This window comes from Camelus bactrianus, chromosome 9 (assembly GCF_048773025.1).
Source record: "Camelus bactrianus isolate YW-2024 breed Bactrian camel chromosome 9, ASM4877302v1, whole genome shotgun sequence".
Lineage (NCBI taxonomy): Eukaryota > Metazoa > Chordata > Mammalia > Artiodactyla > Camelidae > Camelus > Camelus bactrianus.
This window is the reverse complement of record NC_133547.1, coordinates 8,882,680-8,900,879: the sequence shown is the minus strand read 5'-3', so window position 1 is coordinate 8,900,879 and position 18,200 is coordinate 8,882,680. Positions and strand designations below refer to the sequence as shown.

Below are 18,200 nucleotides of genomic sequence, written 5' to 3'. Positions count from 1 at the left end.
ATTAGGTATATATGATACATATATATAGTTTTTCTGCATGAAATGAAATACGATAAAGCAGGAAGTCTCAGACTGCATTGCACATATTAAGTGTAATTATTCAGTGAAATTTTAATTCCAATGCTAAATACACACACACAACATATAGTATATAATGTTATGTGATATATTACATAAAACATTTTTATATTCCATTACATACTATGTCACATAATGCATAAATTATGCTATTTTATCCTACATATATAGGGTGAATTGTGAATTATTAGATAAACACGTATATTGTGGATTATATAGACTCTGTCTCATTGTGCCTCACTGCTGGAGATTGAGATGGAGATTCTGAGATCTGCAGACAGCAGGGTTATTGCTGCATCTCCAGGAAGTAGCCCCTGTGGGTAGAGAGTGACGGGAGCAGGGCTGGGCAGGAGGAGCTGAAGTGCTCTTCAGGTGCAAGGGTCGATTCTACGGGGCGCCCGGAGCTGGTAAGACCCTCCAGAGTTGTGTCAACTGAGGCAAGGCGGCCGCCCTTTGTCTTCCTGTCCCCGTTGCCCATCTTTCTCCCCTTGTTTACTCTGTTCCAGGGGTCAGTAAACTCTTCACATAAAAAGCCAGATAGTAAATATTTTCATCTTCAAAGGCCACATGGTATTTATCAGAAATGACTCAACTCTGCCATTGCCGTGCAGAAGCACCATAAAAAATACAGAAACAATGGGTGCGGCTTCCAGTTAAGCCCCTATTTGCAAAGACAGGCAGCCCATGGCCTGAGTCCGCTAACCTCTGCTCTCTTCTGACAGCAGGACCTCTTGCTGTTCCAGGAGCAGGCCGACCACACACCTGCCGCAGGGCCTTTGTCCATACAATAACCTTTTCTCTCTCCCTGGCAGCTGCCCTCAGGGCTCCTCTCAAATGTCGCCTCCTCCTTGACTACCTGATCTAAATCAGTCATCCTCATTCCTCCTGAACGCTTTTTCTTCTCAGCTCTCATCAACCAAACACTGGATTAGGTTTTTTTCTTCTTTATGGTCTGACTCCTGCACTAGAAGTCGGCTCCCCGTGATGGTGACCTTGTCTAGTCCTGGCTAGTTCACAGCCACTAGAATGGGGCCAGGTGCGCAGCAAGTGCTCAGTAAACATTTCTCCAGCGAGCAGGCAGATGATGCTCACTTGAGTCTCCTTTGGACATGCCCTCTGTCTGTTGGGGCGGGGGGACCCCGACCTGGCCACACAGCATTATAGTGGCCAGCACAGAGACGACCGTATGGGCCAATGGATCAGGCGAGGGCTTTATGAAGTCCCTTTCCCCCTGGGGTGGCTATCCCCAGGCAAGAGCCAGCCCAGTAGGGAAATTAACACAGGGGACAACTGCGCCTGCCAGGAGATGGGAGAGGCAGAGCCCTTGGGACATCAGTTGAGGTTTTGTGAGCCAGTGTGAATGAGTTTCTGTTCTGAAAGCACTGAGTCCCTCAGGAGAGGAGGAGTCTGGATTCAGTCTGGCCCTTTCTTCCCAAATAACGGTGGGACAGGACATGTAACGTTGGAAAAGAAATGTCTGTGTATGCATCTGTCCCCCCACCGGACTGTGAGCCCACGAGGGCAGGGTTGGGGCTGTCTCAGTCATGGCTGGGACCCTAGCACTAACACAGAATGTGGCAGAAAACATGGTGGGCACCTCGGTGACGGTTTCTTGAGTGAAATAATAAACGACGAACATTTTTCTAGGGTTAACAGAGATCTTTTTTTAATACGGAAAAAAATGCAGCAACTTGAAGACAAACAACTTGAATTCCACATTTATTCTAACCCCTCTCCCCACGTCGCGAATGTACACAAAATTTTAGTTAGTAGGAAACCAGAGTGCTGAAGCATCCTCTGGCCTCAGGCATTTGGAGAGGGGATCCTTTCCACTTCCACACACCCTCATCCCACCCCCACCCAGTGGGTGAAGTGGATGCATCCCGCAAGGTCTCGTCCCACGTAGGCACACGGCAGGGCTGAGTTTTGAGTCCCAGAGATGTGACAGTAGCACTGCCTTAGGGTCAGGACAGCGCAGGAGCTCGGACCCAGGCGCTCATCTTCATACCTCACCTCTGCTTCCTCCCTGCCTCTGTGACCTTGGGTAGCTGACTTTCCCTCTCTGTGCCTCAGGTTCCTCATCCAGAAAACAAAGAAAATAATGTTTGAGGGATTATGTAAAGCACTTAGAACAGTGCCAAGCACCTAACCAGAGCTCAAGAATCTCCAACAACTATGATAATGACCACACCTTATTGACCCGATGATGGGGAGAGGGTGGGCAGTCCCTGGGCTCCAGCAACCCATGCTCCAGAGAGGTCTCAGTGCCAGAGTGGACCCCCAGGGGTAATCATGGAAACAGGCACTGGGCCTGCTCATCTGGCTCCATTAATCACCCCTTCACACAGTGTAGCTCTGTCTCTTGCCTTTTCTCCCCTCACCACTTAATCCACTCAGGTCACTTCCAACTTTAAAGACACTCCCACCTGGGACCCAACCTCCTCAGCTCCCTCCACATCAGAGAAGGCTCTTCTAGAAGGAATTAAGGTGCTGTTTCAGAACTCCAGTGTCTTGGTTTTCTATCTGAGTAGGTCTTGTATCCAAATCATTTTCAATCCCCTGGGGAAGTGAGATGAGGGAGGAAGGAAGTGAGAGTCAGCCTCCCCCTCTCCCTTCACCTGCAGCTGCTAGGAAACGGGCCCACGTGGAATGGATCTAACCCCGTTCACTACAAGCTAAGATCTTGGGAGTGATCTGGGGCTGTTCTGATAGAACATGGAGGCCCCCACTCCCCACTATCAGTGCTGAGTCTGGGAGCCTCTGCCCCTCCCCCAGTAACCTGCCTCCCTCTCCTCCTCCTCCTCCTCGCCCTGTATCCTCCCTGCGTCCCTCCCGGTGCTCTAGACTCTGCTCTCACTTCTTCATCACCTCACTGGCTTCATGGCCTTGGGCAAGTCCCTCTCTTCCCCTGGGCCTCAGTGTCCCCATCTGGGAAAGAGTTCACTGGATGACTCTCCACCACTCACCCTCATCAGAACTCTCTCAGCTTCTCTCCTAACTTTAATGAGCCTTATACCCATTTGAAGAGCCATATCATGATTCTCAGATGATTTCCTCACTCCAGGGCTCTTTTAATTAGGAAATATCTATAGTTTCAAAGAGAGAATACAGACTGGTGGGGCCCAGATCACCACCCCGCCCTTCCGCCTTCAGAGGTGAGCCCAGGAAGAGAAATCAGGCAGTGATGGGTGGTTCCTGGACCATTCCTCTCATCCTCATGGTTCCCCAAATGACCCACGGGGTTGGCAGGAGGCGTGGTGGGTTGAATGGTGGCTCACCAGAAGGGGTGTCCGCATCCAACCCATGGAACCTGAACATGAGCTTATTTGGAAAAAAGGTCTTTGTATGTGTAATTAAGTTACAGTTGAAGTGAAATCATCCTAGATTTTGAGTGGGCCCTTAATCCAATGACAGGAATCTTTAGAAGAGACAGAGAGGGAGAGAAGGCCACGTGAAGATGGAGGCAGAGACTGGAGATACGCGGCCACAAGCCAAGGAAGGCCGGAAGCCACCAGAAGCTGAACAGCAAGGAAGGCTCCTCCCCTAGAGCCTTCGGAGGGGGCGTGGCCCTCACGACACCTTGACTTCAGATGTCTGGCCTCCAGAACTGTGAAAGAATAAACTCCTATTGCTTTAAGCCACAGAGTTTGTGGAAATTAACAAAGAAGGTAAGACCGACTGGTGGCTTAGCCCAGTGGGATGCAGGGGGGCCTTGGGGCTACAGAGGCAGGAGGGCACCACTGCATGAAGGGGGACTGCTCGGCCAGTCCAGAGCCCCGGGGGAGAGGGGCAAGGGTACACAGATCCATAGATTTGGACGGAACATGGAGGACGTGATCATCTAGTCCACAGCCGGTAGCCCCCTGAGAGCAGCTACTCAAGACAGTGCGGAAGGTAGGAAGGGCCCAGAGACTGAGGGCAAGGAAACAGGGGGCCGAGGCTGCAAGACAGATTAGCCCTAGGCAGGATCAATGTTTCCAGCAGAAGGGGGGCTGGGAGGGCCAGGAGAAGACCCCCCACACAGCCATTCCAGTGGGCTGTGCTACAGACTGAAGGATGACTGGGTTCTGTTGGAATATTCCATTTGGGCATCTCAGGGGAAGGTACCACAGATCAGGTTAAGGGGAAAGATATATTTGATGGATTAATTGAAGCCAGGATCCCCTTTTTTCTTCTCCCTCAAAGAAAGAGGGAGAAGAGCCCACCTTAGATGGTGAGGGAGATAGTTCACTGGCACTGCGTTTGTTTCCTCACAACAGTCTGTACCGACTTACAAAGGGAAGGAGGTGTTCCGGTATAAAGGATGATCATCCCAGAAAAAGGTAACACTGTCAGGTAAATGGGGGACTGAGGTTGATTTGGCTGAAGTCTGGTTCCATTTTTTCTTCTGCGGGAAGAATGATCAGGTGGTCCAGCAGGCTGGGACCTCACAGGTCTGTGAGGAGTGGGGGTGGAGATGAGCACTGTGCACTGTACCAACGAGCCAGAGACTGAGGGGGCTATTTTGGAACAAACGCTTTGCCTGCTGGGGGCTGGTCCCAGTGGAAGGTACCACTGGTCAGTGGGAGGTGACCTAATCCAAGTTCCATCAAGATCCTGTGGTTTCCACTGGGCCAGCACAGGCTGGGGTAGTGCAGGGAGAAGGCCACGTCAGGGCATACTGCCTAAGTTCATGCTTCAGTAGACTTCTACTCCTTGGATGTGGACGCTGCCCGGGATGTGGATGGTGGGTCCTGGGCGCGGAGCTGGGTGCGCACCTCTCGCATCTGCGCCTGCAGCTCCTCCAGGGCGCCCTGTGGCGGCGCCTCCTGCACCTGCGCCTGCAGGGCCTCCAGCGCCAGCGCCAGGTGGCCCACCTCGTCCCGCATTGCGGTCCAGGCGGCGCGCTGCTCCTCTTCCTTGCGACGCTGCTGCGCCTGGTGGCGCCAGTACTCGAGCACCAGGCAGCTGCCTCCCACGATGAAGATGGTGGCCTCACCCAGCAGCTCAGCGCCCAGCTCGGCGGCCGCCTCCTCGTTCAGCGGCTTGATGACCGTGCCCCGGAAGCCCATGATGCGCATCTTGGTCCGCATCTCCACCCAGTGGTACACTGCAGGGGAAGAGAGGGGTCAGGTGGTGCGCCAGGAGCCCCCTGCAAGCCCCGCCCCTCCACGCCTTGGTGTCCAGGTTGGAGAAATGGGGACATGGCAGCCAGAGTCACCAGGGGGCACTCGGAATAAGATCCGCACCTGCATGGCCCCAGGCGTGCCAGTCACCAGGCGTAGGGTGACCCTGAGGGCATCTTTTTAAATCTCCCAGAAGATTCTGCCAAGCTGCCAGGAATGAGAAACTATGGCCTAGATGGGAGGTCCTCAGACTGGGGACCAAGCCCCTGGAAGGCCACTAGAAGCTCCCAGGGCACAAAGTCCTGGGAAGGTGTAAAAAAAGGGTCAATTACCAGAAGATCAGCCCCCTCTGCTCTTCCCTCAAGCCACCTGCCCTGGCACCATCGCTCCTTCCACTTCCCAGGGAAAAGGCGGACCTCCTTTCTTTCCAAATCTTCCCCAAATGCAGAATTAGGGCTGCAGTGGAGGGGGACCTCCTGGATCCAAAGAAAAGGTGGCTGATATGTGGGAACCGATGCTAAGCATGTGAGCGCTGGATAACCAATCCTCTTTGCAAATCGGGTGGCTCCCATCCTAGATTTTCACCAACCTTGAAGATAGAGCTAGGAGTTGTGAGCTCTTTATGGTGAGGCTTTGGGCACATACCTTGGAAGAAGCTCAGAGGTGACTGGTGCTGCTGGAACAAAACCTTCCTTGCCTAGCTGCTCCTCTGTGAAGGAAGGTCTCAGCATTTGTCTTAGAAACCAAGGTAGAATTGAGGCTGAAGCCTGACTCACTTCTGTAATAGTTGCCATTCATCCAAGGACACATGACATTATTGTATTCTAGCCCATTTGGAGACTCATTTCCAACATATCATTTTACTTTTAATGTTTAATCATTATCCATGAATTCAAAATACTGAAAATGTTTTAAATTAATTGTGCACTAATAAGTTTAACCATAGTTCAATCCAGAAGAAAACATTTTAATATTCAGAACTTTATGGTCACAGGAAATTTAACAAATTAAAATTTGAATTTCTGTACATATTTTGGTTGCTGATACATCATTCATCAGACAGAATTCCATGGGGAAAGGAACTGTAAATACAAGTTTAAGGACAAAAGGAACAAGGTAAAATTTCTGACTAAAAGAAGAACGTGTTCATTTTTTTTCTTCTAAGCCAGACATTGGGGTGGGTGGGTACAGCTCAGCAGTAGAGCATGTGCTTAGCATGCACAAGGTCCTGGGTTCAATCCCCCCTACCTCCATTAAAAAAATTAACAATAATATGCCAGACATCAGCAGGCACCGAATCACGAGTGTGTGGATTGCACTAGATACTACAAAAAAAGGACTCACTGGATGTTTGAAAATGTCAGTATTCGTTAACACACCAGAAACTATATCCTCTGCATCTACTTGAACTTACGAAGTTTTAATTGTCAACTTGAAAATGCACTAGAGGGTATATAACTTCTCAATTTTTTTAAAGGAGTAAAATTTAAAAAAATTTTTAAAGCAGTAAAACTGTTTGTGGAGTTCTGCCCGGGGCTGGCGGTCAGATCGGAGGAGAGTACCCAGGGTCCCCTCTCAGTAACTGCCAGCTGCTGTGGCTACTGTTGCTACTAGTTGTTACGTAGATCCAATGTGGTGGGGTCCCTGGGAGCCAGGCTGTGGAGACCCCTCCCACGCTGAGGTCCTAGCATCAGGTCTCCGTGGGGTCCACCTGGGGTCCTGCCACCTGGCAATGACAGCCGCTCTGCTCTGAGTCGTCCATCCCCCAGCCGGAGTGCCTCTTCCACGCCCCCTTCTGCTGTCCTTATCCAGGCCCCGTCCTAGCTCTGACCAGTGTCCCCTCTTTGACCTCCCATCACTCTGTGAATTGCCTTCAGAGCACCTATCACAACTGGGAATGGTCTTGTCATCCAGCCACTTGTTTGCAATCTTAAAGTTCCATTAGGTCCGATTTATTTAGTTTTGTTTTCATTTCTTTTGCCTTAGGAGACTGATTCAAGAAAATATTGTTACAATTTATGTCAAAGAGTGTTCCACCTCTGTTCTCCTGTAGGAGTTTTATGGTTTCAGGCCTTACATTTAGGTCTTTAAACCATTTTGAGTTAGTTTTTGTATACGGTGTGAGGGAATGGTCTGATGGGATTGTTTTACATGTGGCTGTCCAGTTTTCCCAGCACCGCTTGTTGAAGATAATGTCTTTTCTCCACTGTATATTTTTGCCTCCTGTGTCGAAGTCACGCCAGTTGGCTGTGGGCAAGGGAGTATTCTTCCCTAAGCCTTAGTTCTTCAAATAAGGACCCCCCCACCCACAGGAGAGTATTGCTAAACGGACTAAATGAGATGATACGAAACCTTCTCAGTCAGGGCCAGGCTTAATACACCGCAACAAGGCCTTTGGAGTCATATGTTAGGCTGCAAAACAAGTCTTAACAAATTTAAGAAGACTGAAATCTTATCAAGCATCTTTTCTGACCACAACAGTAGGAAATCAATTACAAGAAGAAAACTGGAAAATTCACAAATATGTAAAGATTAAACAACATGCTACTGCACAACAAATGGGTCAATGAAGAAATCAAAAGAGAAATTTTTAAAATACCTTGAGAAAAAAGAAAATGAAATACAATATACCCAAGTTCATGGGATGCAGCAAAAGCAGTTCTGAAAGGGATGTTCATAGTGATAAACACCGATCTCAAGGAAGAAGAAAAATCTCAATAAACCTAACTTTATACCTCAAGGAACTAGAAAAAGGACAAATGAAGCCCAAAGATAGTAGAAGGAAGGAAATGACAAAGAACAGAGCAGAAATAAATGAAATAGAAACTAAAAAGACAATATAAAGGCTCAATGAAACTAAAAGCTGGTTCTTTGAAAATATAAACAAAATTGATAAATTTTTAGCTAGACTCACTGACAAAAAAGAGAAAGAAAATAAATAAAATCAGAAATGAAGAAGTTACAATCGATACTACAGAAATACAAAGGATCATCAGAGACTACTATGAACAATTATATGCTAACAAATCGGACAATCTAGAAGAAACGGATAAATTCCTAGAAACATACAGCCTTCTAAGACTGCATTATGAAGAAACAGAAAATCTAAACAGATCAATTACCAGTAAGAAGACTGAATTAGCAACTGAAAACTTACAAAAAATAAAAAATTTGGGACCAGACAGCTTCACTGGTAAATTCTACCAAACATTCAAAGAAGAATGAATACCAATCCATCTCAAATTCTTCCAAAAAACAGGAGGGAACACTGTCAAACTCATTTTACAAGGCCAGCATTACCCTGATACCAAAACCACACAAGGGCACCACAAGAAAAGAAAATTACAGGCCAACATCCCTGATGAACACAGATTCAAAATCCTCCACAAAATACTAGCAAACCGAATTCAACAACACATTAAAAGGATCATACACCTTAATCAAGTGGGGTTTACTCCAGGGATGCAAGGATTAAAAAGTCAATCAATGTGATACACCACGTTAACAAAATGAAGGATAAAAATCATATAGAAGATCATCTCAACAGATGAAGAAAAAGCATTTGACAAAATTCAGCATCCATTTATGGTAAAACTTTTCAACAAAGTGGGTATGGAGAGAATGTGCCTCAACATTATAAAGGATATATATGACAAGCCTACAGCTAAAGTCATACTCAATGGTGAAAAGCTGAAAGCTTTTCCTCTAAGATCAGGAACAAGACAAGGATGTCCATTCTTGCCACTTTATTCAACACAGTATTGGAAGCCCTAGCCAGAGCAATTAGGCAAGAAAAAGAAATAAAAGGCATCCAAATTGGAAAGAAAGGAATAAAACTGTCACTATTTACAGATGACATCATATATACAGAAAGCCCTGAACATGCCACCAAAAAACTGTTAGAACTAATAAATGAATTCAGTAAAGCTGCAGGATACAAAATCAATATACAGAAAATTACGGGGGAGGGTATAGCTCAAGTGGTAGAGTGCATGCTTAGCATGCACGAGGTCCTGGGTTCAATCCCTAGTACCTCCACTGGAAAAAAAAACCAAAAACCTAATAATAAATAAATAAATAAATAAACCTAATGACCCCCTAAAAAAATTTTTTTAAAAAATTAAAGGCTTTTGAAAAAAAGTTAAAATATATTCATATATACAGAAAATTGTTTCTGTACACTAATAATGAACTAACAGAAAGAAAAATTAAGAAAAAAACTCATTTATAATTGCATCAAAAAGAATGAAATACCTAGGAATTAATTTAACCAAGGAGGCAAAAAACCTGTATACTGAAAACTATATGACACTGACGAAAAAAACTGAAGACTCAAATAAATGGAAAGATATACTGTGTTCATGGATTTGAAGAATTATTATTGTTGAAGTGTACATACCATCCAAAGCAACCTACAGATTCAATGCACTCCCTATCAAAATTCCAATGGCCTTTTTCACAGAAATAGAACAAATAATCCTAAAATTTGTATGGAACCACAAATGACCCTGAGTAGCCAAAGTAATCTTGAGAAAGAGGAGCAAAGCTGGAGGCATCACATACCCTGATTTCAAACTGTATTACAAAGCTATAGTAATCAAAACTATATGGTACTGGCATAAAAACAGACACAAAGATCAATGGAATAGAATCGAGAGCCCCAAAATAAACCCACACATATATGGTCAATTTTTAATTTATGATAAAGGAGCCAAAAATATACAATGGGGAAAGGATGGTCTCTTCAATAAAAGGCACAGGGAAAACCAGACAGCCATACGTTAAAAAAAAAAAGAAACTGACCAGTATCTTACACCATACACAAAAATTAACTCAAAATGGATTAAACACTTGAATGCATGAACTGAAACAATCAAACTCCTAGAAGAAAACATAGGCAACAAGCTTCTTAATATCAGTCTTGGTTAAGATTTTTTGGATTTCACACCAAAAACAAATGCAACAAAAGCAAAAATCACCAAGTCAAACTAAAAAGCTTCTGCACAGCAAAGAAAACCAGAAACAAAATGAAAAGGCAACATATAGAATGGGAGAAAATATTTGCAAATCATGTGTCTGATAAAGGGTTAACATGCAACATACACAAAGAACTCATTTAACTCAATAGTAAAAACTTCCAAACAATTTAATTTAAAAATGGGCAGAGGATCTGAATAGACATTTTTCTAAAGAAGACATACAAATGGCCAACAGGTACCTAAAAAGATACTCAACATGATTAATCACCAGGGAAATGCAAGTCAAAAGCACAATGAGCTATCACTTCACACCTGTTAGAACAGCTATTACCAAAAAGGCAAGACACAGCAAGAGACGGTAAGGATGTGGAGAAAAGGGAACCCTTGTACACTGTTGGTGGGAATGTAAATTAGTGCAGCCACTATGGAGAACATGATGGAGGTTACTCAAAAAATTGAAAGTAGAACTACCATATGATTCACCAATTCCACTTCTGGGTATTTATCCAAAGAAAATTAAAAACACTAACTCAAAAACATATATGCACCCACATGTTCACTGCAGCTTATTAACAATAGCCAAGATATGGAATGGATGAATGGATTAAAAAATGTGGACTATATACACAATGGAATATTATTCAGCCATAAAAAAGAATGAATTCTTGCCATTTGTGACAATGTGGATGGAATTAGAGGGCATTCTGCTAGGTGAAGTAAGTCAGATAGAGAAAGACAAATACCACATGATCTCACTCGTGGAATCTAAAAACAAAACAGCACAGGAAACTATATTCAATATCTTGTAATAACTACAATGAAAAAGAATATGAGAACATATGTATATATATGACAGAGACATTGTGCTGTACACCAGAAACTGAAACAATACAGTAAACTGACTACATTTCAATTTGAAAAAAAAATAGTAAAAGCAAAAAAAAGACACGTAAAAATAAAACAAAACAAAACAAACAAAAACCTCAAGCTCATAGTCACAGAGAACAGATTGGTGGCTGCCAGAGGTGGGATGAAGGGATTGGGCCAAACAGGTGAAGGGGGTCAAAAGGTACAAACTTCTGGTTATAAAATAAGTAAGTCACAGGGACGTAATGTACAGCATGGCGACTATAGTTGAATAAAAAGTTCTCATCACAAGAAAAAAAATTCTATAACTACATGTGCTGATGGATGTTAACTAGCCTTATTGTGGTGACCATTTTACAATATATAAAAATATCAAACCACTGTGTGTTATATCTGAAGCTAATATAATGCTGTGTCAATTACAACTCAATTAAAACAAAAAACAAAAAAAAACTTGTCCAAGCCAGAAATATATAAGTACTGCCTTTGGGTTTCCAGGCCTCTGCCCTGATCCCGCCACCTCCCTGATCTCTGGCCTGGATCTCTCTCACCTCGTCCCCATGCAGCTTTCATACCTGAAGTCACCAGACTGAAACCAGCATCAGATCAAGGTACTCTCCTGCTTAACATCTGGCTTCTGCTGACTCTAGGATAAAGACCAAACTTCTTAAAATGACCTAAAGGTCCCATGTGATCAACATACCTTTTACCACCAGTCCTCTATACATGTGGAATTATTTTCAGTTTTCAAAACATTTTGTATTCTCTTTATATACATGTTCTCTCTTAGCCCCAGGCTCATCTCAGTTGACTCCTCCTCCAGGAAGCCCTCCCTGGGCTCTCCCAGCCTCCTGGTACCCCAGCTCAGCCCTGCCCACTTGGGGCCACCAGTGTCTAGGGACAGGTCTGTCTCTCACAACAGACTCTGAGTCCTTGGATAGCACTGCTGTGTCCCCAGCACTATCCAGCACAAAAATGGACTGAGACTGGACACTCAGGGAAGGTTTGGCAAATGAAACAATAAACAAAAGAAACACATCAAAAATAAGAACTTTTGGTTGGTCATGAGCGCTGGGGTATGGAATGCTCTATCTATATTTTTTTCTTATCTGTGTTTTTACATTTTTCTACTTATATAAACATGGATTGCTCTTCTATTTTTAAAAATAAGAAAAAAATTCTGACTGCATATCCTTGGAACCACAGTTCTGATTCTAGGAATTCATAACCTTGTTCTTCAAGAAAGGAAGTAGAGATTTATAGAAAGATCTGGATACCAGAGGAACATCCTGCCCCCTACTAGCCTGGCCCATTTAGTGGGGAGCTTCCTTCACCTGCCAAGCCAGGGAGCTGCTCTGCATTCAGCCATCCAGGGTGCACCCTGAGCACCAGCCACCCGAGGGGCTGCCCTGCAGGACAGACGGGACTCATGAGAGGGGAATTTACATGTGACTTTTGGGGCGAGAGGCATGTGAGTGGTGCATGACACCATCTGGTGACCCAAAGGTTTTTATGGTCATGGGACAGGGTCACTTGAAGAATCCTCATTGAGGACAAGACAGGTTCTAAGGAACCTAAACAGAAAGTACCTCAGTTGGCATCCGAGGAGCCTTTAGATCTGTCTCGGGAAGCTTCGCTGCTGCAGAGTGGGTGTGTGCCCGCCGAGAGAACCCCGCAGGGCGGTGGACCCTGCAGCAGCCAGTGTCATGGGGCCAAGGGCACACTCCACCCAGCCCTCACTCCTCTCTCCTCTGCCTCCTGCTGTGGCCATTCTCTAAAGTCTGCCCTCCCTGAGCCAGGAACCCTGGGGTAAGCGCAGGGGTAAGGAGGTTAGAAGGCTGGGATCTTCCGAGGGGAGATGAACAAGTGAGGTGGGCAGTGGGTATGGCAGCTTCCACACAGGAGTTTGAAAACTGCAGATCTACGGTCATAGACTGCAGCATCAATGTGGTGTATGATGACCAGCATCTCTTTAAAGAAAACAAATTTAAATTCACAAATGCCTAATTCCAACTATATAAAATTCTAGAAAATGCAAGCTAATCTCTAGCAGATTAGTGGTTGCCTGCGGATCGGGGGAGTTGGGGGCTGGGGCTGGGAGGACAAGAGGCACAAGGACACTTTGGGGGTGATGGGCATGTTCACTCTCTAGATTGTGGTGATGGTTTCATGGGCGTTCGTGTCTATCAAAACTTCTGTGTGCAGTTTAGTGTGTGTCAACTGAGCCTCAATAAGGTCATAAAAAAATAAAAGAAACAGAAGAGAATAAAATAGAACAGGAGAGACTAAGCAAGCCAGGAAGGAAGAGGAGTGGGCATCAGCCGGATGAAGGGACAAACACCACGGGAGATGAGGGGCGGTCCCCAGATGGGAGATAAGAGCTAAACCAGAGTGAGGAGCGGAGGGGGCCAAGGCGCCCCCAGGCAGGGAGCCCCGTCTCCCAGTTCTGCCCAGGCCCCGGCTGAGTTGTTTCCGGCCCCCAGGTGATCCACATGGAGGCAGCCATGCCCTGACCCCAAGAATGGCAGGTGGAGCTGCTGTGCGCTCTAATACTCCTTCCACTGGAGCTGCTCAGCCAAGACGAAGGAGTTCCTGGTCATCCCCTGGGGATAATACCAAGTCAGATTAGGACAACCGCAGGAAATACAACAGGAAAAAGGTCTAGGCTCAGGGAAGGCATCCTCCCAACCCCGACTCCCTCCTCTTCCTTCCTGAGCCTTCACTTTAGGGACTTGGCCTGGAGTCACCCAGTGGCCATTTCTTTCCAGGAATGTTCTCAGCCACAGATATCTGGGCCACAGGTTATGGGCCATACGTTCTTGTGGTGTCACCTTGGGTAATTTACTTCATATTTCTGGGCCTTAGGCTCCTTGTCTGCAAAACAGCTCTTGCCAGGGGAAAGGATGAAGGCCCAGTGGTCAGGGAAGATGAAGCATGCAGTTTTGGAACCCCTTCCCCAGGGCTCTCCTTGTGGCAGAGGGAAGTTCCTTCTGTTAGCAAGTGAACACACTGAGCTGCAGGCCTGTCCCCTAGCCATCCTCCTAGCACCTGAGAGGCAATAGACCCAAGAGGGGAAAGATGAGCATTCAAGGATGTTCTGGGCAGCGAAGGTGAAAGTGGTAAGAAGTGGGAAACAACTCAACTGCCAGAAGCAGATGATCCCCAGTTTGTGCACATGACAGTCCCCCGTGACTGGGCCTTCCTGTACCGAGAGGCTGCAGAGCTCTAAAGGGTGCTTCACTAACTTCCCTGCCACATGGGCCCAGGATGTGAGTTACAGTTGGCCAATGAGATGCATCACCCAGGACGTGCAAGGAGACATGAGTAAAATAGCCCCCAACTGCAGCTTCGCCCGGGTTCTGTTGGCAAAGGTAGGTTAGGGACATCAGGGTTTTCCAAGGTGAACTTCCAGTGTCCTATCACCAATTTCATGGGTGTTATGGCTTCCTGGTCCCTGGATAGCATTAAATTGATACGTTCTTCAACATAGCACTCGAGTAGGCAGCCTCAAAGGCAGCAGCTCCCCTGGTGGGTCAGTTCTGTAGTGCTGTTTCCAGAGGCCCAGGCGAGAGGTATTTCCTCCAGGCCTTCCAGTAACTGTGCAAGCCTCATTCTTTGTATTTAATTGCTTTCTGCCTAATTTATTTTGAAATACATCAAAAATAAGACAGACTGATCAACAGATAGAGGGGTGGACTGATGAACCAAAATGTGGTAAAGGAAGCACAGTAAGATGTTACTGGGAGAATCTTCATGGTGGGCATGTGGGTGTTCAATGTAAAATTCTTTCAATGTTGCTGTATGTTTGGAAATGTTTATAATAAAATATTGAAAACCATCTTCTCTTCTAAAAGAGCTGGAGTGTTTTCTCTTTTCTGTAGGTGAACCCTGATTATACAGTGGCCCTCAGAAATGATGATGTGGAAAGGGGCCCTAAACACAACAGGTGAACTAAGCAGCTGTCCTGGCCTCGGCCCAGCACAGTGGAGAAATCTCCTCCCCAGGAACAGGGGCCTCAAGGGCCTCTGGGTCTCTGACTCCCCCTGCTGGCCAGAGATGAAGGTAGCACGTACTCCCTCTGGCTCCCTCATTCTCCTGCCAGAGAACCTGTGGTTTTAAGAGTTACTGCTGGAGGGAGAGAGGGTATAGCTCAAGTGGTAGAGTGCATGGTTAGCATGCGTGAGGTACTGGGGGACTGAACCCAGTACCTCTTCTTAAAAAAGTAACTATCTGTCCCCCCTCCACAAAACAGCAAACCTCGCCCTCCAAGTCTCAGTTCCACTCTTTATAAAAAGGGTTTAATTTACCATGAGTTCAATCAAGATGGACTGGCCTGGCTCCAAATTGAGGTTTCCATAAAGGGCAGCCACTGTAGTTACGTTATAATGTTATAAGTTATAATTGCTCCTCCAGGCCTGGGAAACGAGGTCACCATTAGCAATACCCAGTGGGTCCTCTTCCCTCTGGAGAATGCCAAGACCACAGGCTTGGAAATAGGCCCAGCCTAGATCTGATCCCCACTTCCTCCATGAACCCCCTTCCCCTCCCCAGAATGACTGGGGACGGGGGTAAAACAGCCCACAAGAAGCGACAGCTCTTCTTACAGCAGACTTCCAATTAATAAATGGAAAAGGAAAGAGGGAAGTGGAAAATCAACACTGGAATCATACCACAATATAACTGTTGCAGGCAAGATCTAAAATCGATGCTAAAATTAGTGGACAGAAGTTTGAGGAGAAACAGACTATTTGCATAGTCCCCAAGCATCTTCCCCAAGAGATTTGTTTCATTTTCTTTTTACTGAGGTATAATTGACATAGTATTTTATTCATTTCAGGTGTACAACATAATGATTTGGTAATTGTATACATGGCAAAATTAAATTAACTGTAAAGGGAAAGACACTAACTTGACCCTGGACAAGCCTAGTGGTCACCACCTTAACCACGTGACCAAGGTCAACATGATCAGAAATTGGACAGATTGACATCGTGAATGCCCTGCTGTGGTCCCCTGAGAGGACACAGCAGTAGTTCTGCTGTTTCTGCCAACAGTGTGGAACCTCTTTCTAATTGTAAGAAAGCATCAGGCAAACTCAAATTGAAGGACTATCTACAAAATTAACTAACCAGTCTCCTCCAAAAGGGCCAAGGTCATGAAAGACAAAGACAGACTGAGAAACTAGCACGGATTAAGAGAGACTACAAAGATATGACAACTAAATGCAATGCGGGGTACTGGATGAGATCCTGGGACAGGGGTGGAAAAACTGGCGAAGTCTGAATGCCATGCGTGGTCGCGACATCAGCGCTGCAGTCATGTTCATTTCCTGGGTTTGTTCACTGTACAGTGTTTACATTGAGAGGCTGTCATCAAGGGAAGCTGAGGGAAAGAAAGGTATGCAGGAACTCTCCGGACCATTTTTACAACTTTTCTGTAAATCTAAACTGAGTTCAAAGTAAAAAGATAAAAAAAGAAATAGCATCCAGGTGGCCAGACTTGGAGGAAAGGGACAGTCTCAAACCTTGGCGGCCGCAAGTGTAAATCTGGTGCACACCCTTGAGTCAGGAATTCTGCTGCTGGAGGTGGATGCCAGACTCACCCAGGCAGGTGTGAAAGGCTTGCTGACACATTAATCCTGCAGCATCATTTATGATGACAATAAAACAGCCAGGAAAGACCCTGTAAGACTATCTACAGTCTCATAAATTACAATAATTCTGTCAGCAGGTGAAATAGAGGGTAAGAAAGTTTTTTATGAGCTGACAGGTAAGTCTCTCCAGGATAACATATAACACGGTCAGTGAAAAGCAGTGAGGACTAGCGCAGTGTATACTGTTTGCTATATTCATGGAAAAAAAGAGGGCACAAATCAGCATCTGCTTGGAATGCGCAGTAGTTTTTTGGGTTTTTTTTTTCTGGAAAATACACAAGATAATAGTGGTTTCCTCTGTGCAGAACAGGGTGCCTGGGGAACAGAAGTGGAGGGAGACTTTCCCCTACATACTCTTCTGATCACTAAACCATGTGAATTTAAAAAACAAAACAAAACCAAAACAGATCATTAAAATTTTTTCTCCCCAAAAATCAACAAACAAGCCACCCTGGACCTTGGATTCCTGGTTAAGCCTGTTTAGATTAAATACTCTGTTCTTCCCTCAGCCCCACTAAGATGGCAGGCGGGTGGAAAGAAGCCAGAAGCCCCAAAAACAGCGGGAACAGAGTGGCATGGACTGAAGAGGAGCAAGTCACAGCAGCCTCAGAGGCCAAAAGCAGATGGCTGAGAGGTAACTGACAGAGCCAGCAGGAAGGGGACCTAGGCACCCGTGGGTGGGTGGGTTTGGGGTGAGGCAGGGTGGCAGGCAGCTGAACCCAAGAGACTGGGATGGCACACACCAGGCCCTCTGAGAGTGGGGATAAACTGAGGACTCCCAGAACCGCTATCCTCCCCAATAGGAAATTGAGAGGGTGAACCAGGGGTACTCCAGGAACAGTCAAGGGGATTCTGCCATGCTGAAAACAGGCCTGTCCCTCGCCTGCGGCTGGTGGCCAATGCACAGAGGTCAAGAGTGCACCTGACCTCAGCCCTGAACCCAAGTGATGCTAGCTGGAGTTGCTGGGACTGAGACCACACCTTCCACTGAGGTACAGAAAGGGGTTCTGCTCAGCAGTGCATCTCGGTCACCCAGGGAGATGGGAAAGATCTAGGCCAAGGGCATCCTGGTGGTTCCCAGGCCCCCACGCCCCTCTTCAAGAACACAGAGGCCCCTCCCCGCTTCCCTCTCCCTCTCTAAAGCCCCGGTGAAGTAGGTATCTGCTGGGTTTGCTGGCCCCACATCCACTCCTCTTTCTCTGGAAACTTCTCCTGACTCTCCTTTGGGGATGCCCCTCCCCTACTGCTCTCTTATGTTGTTCAGGTAAAACCAACCCTACCCTCATCTTCAGATGTTGGCATTCAGCCCTGGGATTTTTTTCCTGGAATTTCAGAGAAGAGGCCCTCTCCTTCCTCTGGGGTTGCTTAGGGAGTGGGATGTGAACCTGGAGCTACAGAGGTCATCTTGTCCCCAAAAGGAGAAAGACTGCCTGAGAAAGAGGACAGCACAGAGAAACACAGGGCCCAGGGATGGGACGGTGACTTCCAGGCGTTGTCTGAGGTCCTGGATTGAGCTGA

General features: G+C 46.2%; 1 protein-coding gene across 1 annotated transcript in view; it reads right to left on the bottom strand.

Annotated features, from left to right (window-relative positions):
* Positions 1-1,716: 1,716 nt before the first annotated feature.
* LOC105062522 (outer mitochondrial membrane lipid metabolism regulator OPA3) overlaps positions 1,717-18,200 on the bottom strand; it is a 32,608-nt gene continuing 16,124 nt past the window's right edge. Inside the window, exon 2 of the mRNA XM_010946819.3 lies at positions 1,717-5,167. Within this exon, the coding sequence (XP_010945121.1) occupies positions 4,767-5,167 (401 nt within the window). The 3' untranslated portion in view covers positions 1,717-4,766. The remainder of the gene's footprint in view (positions 5,168-18,200) is intronic.